Genomic DNA, 9,236 nt, shown 5'->3' with positions numbered 1-9,236 from the left:
AATGTTTGATTTATAATCTAGGCGTGGTTCGTGCCTTGAAGTTCTACCTTCAGGCTACTATGGATTTTAGACAAACTTTGTCCTTGTTTGTTGTCTATTCGGGAAGCGTAAGGGACAGAGGGTCTCTTCGACTTACTTATATTTTTGGTTAAGGAGTGTTACCCGCTTTGCTTATGAGACAGCAGGACATTCTACTAGAGCAGTGGCTTCCTCTTGGGCTTTTAAGAATGAGGCCTCTATGGATCAGATTTGTAAGGCGGCTACCTGGTCCTCCTTACATACCTTTTCAAAATTTTACAAGTTTTATGTTTTTGCTTCGGCTGAAGCAGCTTTCGGGAGAAAGGTTTTGCAGGCTGTGGTGCCCTCTAATTAGGGTCCCCCTCTATTTTTGTCCCTCCCGTTATCATTCAGTGTTCTTTAGAGCTTGGGTATAAGTATCCCAACAGTAAGGAAAGATGCCGTGAACTCTCCTTATATTAAGAAGGAAAACATAAATTATGCTTACCAGATAATTTTATTTCCTTCTGTATAAGGAGAGTCCACGGCCCCCACCCGTGTTCTCCGATGGGCGGCCCTCTAAATTATATTTTTCTTCTGGCACCCCTTATACCCTGATATTTCGCCTACTGTTCCTTGTTCCCCTGGCAGAATGACTGGGGGGGATGGGGGAAGTGGAAGAGGTATTTAAGCCTTTGCCTCTTCTTGGTGGCCAGGTTCAGTATTTCCCAACAGTAAGGAATACTGCTGTGGACTCTCCTAAACAGAAGGAAATTAAATTATCTGGTAAGCATAATTTATGTTTTGCCTCCTCCTGGTGGGCAGGTGATGTAATTTTCATATGTCAGAATGGATTTTTGTGGACTCTCACTACCATTAGAAAGACAAATCTCTTTATTTTTTAATAATTTTAGTATTCCAGATTTAAGGATTTGTACCTGTATTATCTTTCCCTTTATTTAATTAATATTTTATTACTTCACAGTTTAGTGACTACTTTTTTTTCTGGATAATTCTTTGAATTTATTGAATTTAGAAGGCTAACTTTTGAACATACTAACAAAACAAATGTTGAATATACCAGAAGAAATAAAAAGCCATGATTATGCTGAAGGTGCTTCTTCGAACAACACGTAAAAACCTTTATTTCCATGGTCATCTAAAAATATTCTAAATGTTAAGACTCTTACAAAACACAATATGTTTAGAGGCATGACAACAGATACACATTCCCATACTGATCACCACAGGCAATATGAAGCAGCTCCTCAGAGGTGTCACTTTGTGTTTTAGAAGTCACAGATAAGAATGTTACGGCTCCTGCGCAGTGGAAGAGGCCAACCTGAGGAAATAAAATTGCCATTTAGAGTATGAAAAAGCTAAATATAAATAAATTAGACTGCATAACCACTACTCTTACCTGTCGGAAGGGCGCGCGTGACCAAATTTTCACAGTTCGATCAGCAGAAGCTGTGACAACATTTTTGTCAGTTACTTGCAGAGAAGAGATTGAAGCAGAGTGCACCTGAAAGTAGAAACAAAGGGTAAAGCCTGGACAAATAGAATAATGTATTATAATAAATGGGCTTATTGTTTGCTTATGTGGCTATGAAAGTCTGTTTCTATGATAAACAGTAAAATATGATTAAACCACCTATGTTGTAATGGGGACACCATGAAAACAAGACCTCTTAGTAGGTTTTAAATATTTATAAATAAAAAATACAACAAATCCAAATATGTCAATGTACAATGATATAATGTATTAAAATAAGTATATTTATTTAAACAAAATAAAATGTAAAACTACCATAATGCACTTTAAGAACAATCACTTGTCAAACTATATGGTATTTTTTTTATGATAACAAATAGAAAACACAAAGTAAAAAAACATAATGCTGAATACCAATTGTTGCTTTAGGAAGACACAAGTTAGTTGTACCTTTTTCTGCTCCCAATTGATGGTTGTTTTGTGTTTAGTTCCTTTTTTGTTTAAAGTCAGAAGCCACAGACACCCAGCAGAGTCTGCAACACCTATATAAAAGATAACCAGTCAGATACCACGATCAAATTAACTACCACAGAGGTCACCAACTTTAATTATCCTGAACTCTCCATCCACAAGTCATTAATATATCAACATTTGGTGAGATTGTGGCCATATGCCTTTAGACATGATACATTTAAAGGGATAGTAAACACCAAAAATGTTATTGTTTAAAAAGATAGATAATCCCTTTATTTACCATTCCCCAGTTTTGCATAACCAACACTGTTATAGAAATATACTTTTTACCTCTGTAATTACCTTGTATCTAAGCTTCTGCTGACTGCCTCCTTATCTCAAATCTTTTGACAGACTTGCATTTCAGGCAATTAGTGCTGACTCTTAACACTGTGCTCACACACGTGAAGTTATTTATCTATATAAAACACATTAACTAACGCCCTCTAGCTGTGAAAAACTTAAATTATTTCAGATGAGAAGGGGCCTTCAAGGGCTTAGAAATTAGCATATGAGCCTACCTAGGTTTAGCTTTCAACTAAGAATTACAAGAGAACAAAGCAAATTTGATGAGAAAAGTAAATTATAAATCTAAATCATGAACGTTTAATTTGGACTTTACTATCCCTTTAATGTCTGCTTTATGTAGTATTCTTCCTTACACAACGTAGGGAAGATGTACTTTTTGAAAATTATTCAGAAGGAAAGTTTTGGGAAGAAAAAAAACTCTTTATTTGTCCTAAGCACAAAACTTTTGTTAGGAGGAAAAAATAACTTTTGTTAAAGAAAATGTTAGTTATTGTTCATTAAAGGGACATTAAACACTTGACTGCTAAAAAAATCTTAAAACTGACTGCTACTGAGTAATAATAACAAACTGAGCACAGTTCTCTATGCTGGAAATTAAACTTACCCAAATAATTCAAGAAAAGTGTTTTCTAGTAGAATACTGATCCAGTGCTGGATGCGGCTATGTATACCGCCATATTGTAATAGCACAGCAGTCACATGACACACACGGCATATTTCTCTTTAATGTATGCTTAGACAAAGCACAGCTGCAGCACTTACTGTTATGCAGAGCTTGTGCTGCAGTTTATGTTGAGAATCTGTTACTTAAATACAATAATTTATTAACATCATTTCTAAGTAAAAAAGATTATTACACTTTATCACACTTTTTAACTTTCCTAAGCAGTGTGAGTGCACGGCCCCCGGCAAGGTTTTTAATGTAAATAACAAGCTCCGGAGAGGGAGGGGGAGAGAGGCAGTTTAAATAGCTCATGCTGCATTACTTTTACTTGGAAATGTATTGAATAAAAACAAAAATGTATGTGGGGGGCGGAACATGGCCGCATAGCGACAGAGCTCCGTGCTGAACAAATCTTTCCCTCATATATAGAGATGGGCATTTGCCCTGAAGAGAGCTCCGCATTGAACCCGGGAGCATCCAGAGGTGGAGGGAGCTTTTTGTTGATGAGATAAAGTGAATTCTGGCTTCCGATGAATGATCTTTTAATATTGCGCATATAACACAGCAGAGGCCGGTGCTATATTGGGGAGTAGTCCGATGACTAAGGCTGCTGATATACTTGCTTTCTCATCTGAAGTAGTGTAACAGAGTGCTATACCCCCGGATGGGTGGAATACTAAGAGCGGACCTCCCTGCACACAAATGGAGAAAGAGTAAAGATAGTCATGTATACGGCCATCAAAATACAAGTACACTGATACACCCTACGGACTGACACTAACATATAGCTGTGCACCTCTGCATCATGTCTTAACTGATAAGATACCTCTGAATCTTTAATAAAGGGAGCTAGCAATCTGCCATATTTAACGATTCCTAAAAACTAGGCCCACATTCTGCTGCCACAAGATCTGCATATCTCACAGGTGAAAAATCTGCAGATAATAACGGTCACTGCTCGTGGGATACCAGCACCGAAAGAGTTCTGTACATGTCATAAGTCACTATATAATCTCAAGTCCACTTGCTAGGCCACAATATTTACAGCACTTCACTGGGGGGGCAACCTGAACAATCAACATAGCATCTAAGAAAGGTGCTAAGCTGGACAAAAATAATAAGCAACAAGCTGCACTGCCAATATCAGTGAGTAGCTTCTTTAGCCCCAGTGAGGCCTCCACTCTCTGTCACCTGAATAAAAGACCCTCAAGCCACAGGGGTAGATCTTGACAGAGTACATAGAGCACTCAGACCACCCACACCGGATTCTGCCCTACCAAGAGATGTGATCCTATGGTTCCTTAGATATAAGGACAAAGAAGAAGTATGGACATTAGCTCGCCAGCTGGGGGCCATCTTGTATCTAGACCACAACCTCCAAATCTATCTGGATCTGAGTCCCAATACTTTGCAAAGAAGGAGGGAGGTTGCTTTCATAACTAGAGTATTAAGGGACAAAAACATAAGATACAGATGTGGATATCCCTTCAGTTTGGTGGTCTTACATGAAGGCAACACCATCTCTCCAAAGAACTTGGCATAACGTTTAACATACCACCAGATTTCATCGCTCAGGGGAGCAGAAGCAACGGGGAGGTCCTGGACCCTAGACCAACTCAGAGGAAACAACATTGGCAGGTTGCCTCAACCAGCAAGCGCAGAAAGGACAAACACAAAAACACTACTAAAGATGTAGTAGTTTCTACCACACAAGAGACATGAAGCAGAGATATTCATGGGTGAGAATGTTTCATTTTATAGTCTTAAAATATTTATGGGTGAAACAGATTAAAAATTGAGGATTACCATGCAGACGCTGATTAGAGCTTGCAATGTAATGCTAAGTATTGTAGCGAATAAGAGCAATTTTAATTTACTAGATGTGGTGTTCTCTCAGAGGTTGAATTTAAAATTACTAGTGAGGGAAATTATGCTGTTTTGCATTCCCCCTAAATAATAGCAACAAGCTATATTGTTGTTCTTAAAGTTTGATTTTCTGTTATTTTTTGGTTATTGTTTCTCAATGTATGTTATGATATACTGTCCAGACTGATATGTCACATAGACTTATTAAGAAAACAGGTTGGAGGAAGTCACATCTCATGTTTTGAGGTTCACACTACACTTAAGGAATTAAGGATGGGATCACATATGCTACTTGGCCCTTTTGTAATTCTATGGCACCTATAGATAAGCATCAGGGGATACATTTTCTCACAGTAAATGCAAAAGGTCTCAATAACCAGATCAAAAGGAATATAGCCATTAGAGACTTTAAAGATATAAGGGATGACATCATCTTTCTCCAAGAGACGCATTTTTTACAGTATAGAGAACCTGATACGTTTAAGTATAAAGTTGGAGACTCATATTACGCCTCCAACACTGTTAAGAGAGGTGGAGTGGGGATATTAATAAGAAGGGGCATCCCCTTCCAAGCCCACAAACAGGTAAAGGATAAACAAGGGAGATTCTTAATAATAGTAGGCAGCCTATTTCATAAACAAGTGACAATTGTCAATGCATATGCTCCGAACACAGCACAGGACGCCTTTTTAAAACACTAACTAATGCTATTTTAGATGTGGCTAAGGGTACTCTAATAGTATGTGGTGATCTTAATTGCACATTAGATCCTATTTTAGACAACTTCACAGGGACTTCATCTATTTCGCACACAATTATACACAAACTTAAAATGTGTCTTAGAGACCTCGCCTTGCATGACGTTTGGAGGATACTACACAGAACAGAGAGATATTACACTTTCTACTCTCACCCACAAGTTAGATATTCTAGAATCAACTACATCCTGACAGATGTCACCAGCCTATCACTAGCCGAAAGTTGCACTATATTTCCCATAGGCTGCTACATGCTTTCGGACACTAGACACAGATCAAATTATATGTGGAGATTGGATGACCCAATCTATGCACAAAAAATAGAGGAAGCCCTACAATGTTATTTTTGGTTTAATTCTTATCCTGAAACGGATATTAGACAGTCTTGGGGTGCCCATAAGGCTGTCATTAGAGGGAACTACTGAGTGTAAAGTCACATCAATTAAAACAGCAAAGAACCTACTTTAACACAGTCTTAAATAAAAAAGAGAGACAGCATAAAAGGGATCCCTTGGATTCAAAAGTGCTGGCCATTGCTGGTGGAATATAGAGGAAAACTTAATGCAATAATGGACAGAGAATGCAAAAATTCTACACTTAAGCTTAAACAGAATTATGAAGGGAATAATAAATGCAGTAGGTTACTTGCTAGAAAGTTGAAACGTAAAACAAATAAAACATACATTCTCAGGGTTTATGATTCCAAAGGAAAAGAAAAGACCTCATCTAAGCATATAGCTGAGGCCTTTCGAACATAGTATGAGAAACTGTAATTTACAGGAATCCCCTATAGAAAGCATTAACAAATTCCTAGACTAATTAGACCTACCCTACATAGAAGATATAGACAGGGCTCATCTTAACGAACCGTTTACAGAAAATGAAATAGAGGATAAATAAAGATCTTCCCTCTGAAAGTCCCCAGGTCCAGATGGCTTTACGACATATTATTACAAAAAATACATAGACATCCTTACACCACAGCTATTAAGATTATTTTTGGCCATATTGGACAAAACTCCATTTTGGACGAATCATTAGCTGCACACATTGTAGTGCTCCCTAAACCGGGTAAAAGTACCGACAAAGTGGAAAATGTTAGGCCTATATCCTTGCTTAATAATGACACTAAAATGTATGCTAAACTACTGACCACAAGACTAAACTACATCATCCCACGTATAATTTCTAAAGATAAGGTAGGGTTTGTGGTTAATAGAGAAGCAAGGGACAACACGGTGAGAGCCATTGACGTGATAGACTATGCTGTTTCACAGGATATCCCTTTGGTCATAATCTCCACGGATGCAGAAAAAGCCTTTGACCGTGTCCTTTGGAGATTTTTGGGATCTGTGCTGAAGAAAAGAAAATTTATGCTTACCTGATAAATGTATTTCTTTTTTGACACGATGAGTCCACGGATCATCTTAATTACTAATGGGATATTCTCCTGGTCAGCAGGAGGCGGCAAAGAGCACCACAGCAAAGCTGTTAAATATCACCTCCCTTTACTCCCAACCCAGTCATTCGACCGAAGTAAAGGAGAGAAAGGAAGTAACAAGGTGCAGAGGTGTCTGAAGTTTATAATAACCAACAACCTGTCTCACAAAAACAGGGCGGGCTGTGGACTCGTGTCAAAAAAGAAATAAATTTATCAGGTAAGCATAAATTTTCTTTTAAATGACACGATGAGTCCACGGATCATCTTAATTACTAATGGGAATCAATACCCAAGCTAGAGTACACAGATGATATGGGAGGAACAAGACAGGGAACCTAAACGGAAGGCACCACGGCTTGAAGAAACGGCCTCAGCTGAGACAAAAGTATCAAATTTGTAGAACTTTGAAAAAGTGTGAAGAGAGGACTAAGTCGCAGCCTTGCAAATCTGTTCCACAGAAGCTTCATTTTTGAATGCCCATGAGGAAGCAACAGCCCTCGTGGAATGATCCGTAACTCTCTCTGGAAGCTGCTGTCCAGTAGTATCATATGCAAAACGTATGATACTCTTCAGCCAAAAAGAAAGAGCAGTAGCAATAAAACTTTCCAAGATAACAATTTAATATCTAAGGAATGCATAGGCTCAAACAGAGCCCCTTGAAGAACTTTAAGAACCAAATTCAGACTCCATGAAGGAGTAACTGGTTTGAACACAGGCCTGATCCTGACAAAGGCCTGACAAAATGATTGTACATCTGGAACATCTGCCAGACGTTTGTGTAATAAAATAGATAAGGCAAAGATTTGACCCTTTAGAGAACATGTCGATAATCCTTTCTCCAAACTCTCTTGGAGAAAAGACAAGATTCTATGAATCCTAATTCTACTCCATGAGTAGAGATATTTACGCCATATCTTATGGTAAATCTTTCTAGTTACAGGCTTACGAGCCTGAATGATGGTCTCTATGACCGAGTCAGAAAAACCCTGCTTGGATAAAATTAAGTGTTCAATCTCCAAGCAGTCCTCTTCAGAAAAACTAGATTTGGGTGAAGGATGGGCCCCTGTATTAGAAGATCCTTCCTCAACGGAAGTCTCCAAGGTGGCAGAGATGCCATGTCCACCAAATCTGCATACCAAATCCTGCGAGGCCAAGCCGGTGCTATGAGGATCACTGAGGCCCTCTCCTGCTTGATTCGAGCAATGACCCGAGGAAGAAGAGCAAACAGAGGAAATAGGTATGCTAGACTAAAGGTCCAAGGGACCGCCATAGCATCTATCAGCTCCGTCGGGGGGTCCCTGGACCTCGACCCGTATCTCGGGAGCTTGGCATTTTGTCGGAATGCCATGAGATCCAATTCCAGCTGACCCCACTTGAGAATAAGGCCAGAGAACACTTCCGGATGGCGTTCCCACTCCCCTGGATGAAAGGTCTGCCTGCTCAGGAAGTCCGCCTCCCAGTTGTCCACCCCTGGGATGTGAATAGCCGACAGACAGCAGGAGTGTGTTTCCGCCCACTGGATTATTTTGGCTACCTCGATCATCGCTAAGGAACTCCTCGTTCCTCCCTGATGATTGATGTAGGCCACTGAAGTTATGATGTCCGACTGGAACCTGATAAACCGGACCGAGGCTAACTGGGGCCAGGCCAGAAGAGCATTGAAGATCGCTCTCAGTTCCAGAATGTTTATAGGTAGAACAGACTCTGACTGAGTCCAAACTCCCTGAGCCTTTAGGGAGCCCCAGACTGCTCCCCATCCTAGAAGGCTAGCGTCTGTTGTCACAATCACCCAAGAAGGTCTGCGAAAGTAGGTTCCCTGGGAGAGATGATCCAGAGACAACCACCATTGAAGAGAATCCTTTGTCTCCTGCTCCAGCAGTATTCGAGGAGACAAATCTGCATAATCTCCGTTCCATTGCCTGAGCATGTTTAACTGCAGAGGTCTGAGATGGAAACGAGCAAAGGGGATGATGTCCATTGCCGCCACCATCAGCCCGATTACCTCCATGCACTGAGCCACTGATGGCCGAAAAGGACTGAAGAGCTAGACAAGTATCTAAAATCTTTTATTTCTTGACTTCTGACAGAAAAATCTTCATTGATAGGGAATCTAATATGGTTCCCAAGAAGGTTACCCTTGTATTTGGGACTAAGGGACTATTTTCCAAATTTACCTTCCACCCGTGAGATCGC

General features: G+C 39.7%; 1 protein-coding gene across 1 annotated transcript in view; it reads right to left on the bottom strand.

Moving 5' to 3' along the window:
• Window positions 1-1,100: 1,100 nt before the first annotated feature.
• Window positions 1,101-9,236, bottom strand: part of LOC128649140 (telomerase protein component 1) — a 207,021-nt gene continuing 198,885 nt past the window's right edge. Inside the window, exons 55-57 of the mRNA XM_053702232.1 lie at window positions 1,943-2,034; window positions 1,418-1,522; window positions 1,101-1,339 (exon numbers count right to left, since the gene is read on the bottom strand). Coding sequence (XP_053558207.1) covers window positions 1,202-1,339; window positions 1,418-1,522; window positions 1,943-2,034 — 335 coding nt within the window. The 3' untranslated portion in view covers window positions 1,101-1,201. The remainder of the gene's footprint in view (window positions 1,340-1,417; window positions 1,523-1,942; window positions 2,035-9,236) is intronic.

Source organism: Bombina bombina, chromosome 2 (genome assembly GCF_027579735.1).
Source record: "Bombina bombina isolate aBomBom1 chromosome 2, aBomBom1.pri, whole genome shotgun sequence".
Classification (NCBI taxonomy): Eukaryota; Metazoa; Chordata; class Amphibia; order Anura; family Bombinatoridae; genus Bombina; species Bombina bombina.
Note: the sequence above shows the minus strand (reverse complement) of the source record. Positions and strands in the feature narration are given on the sequence as shown.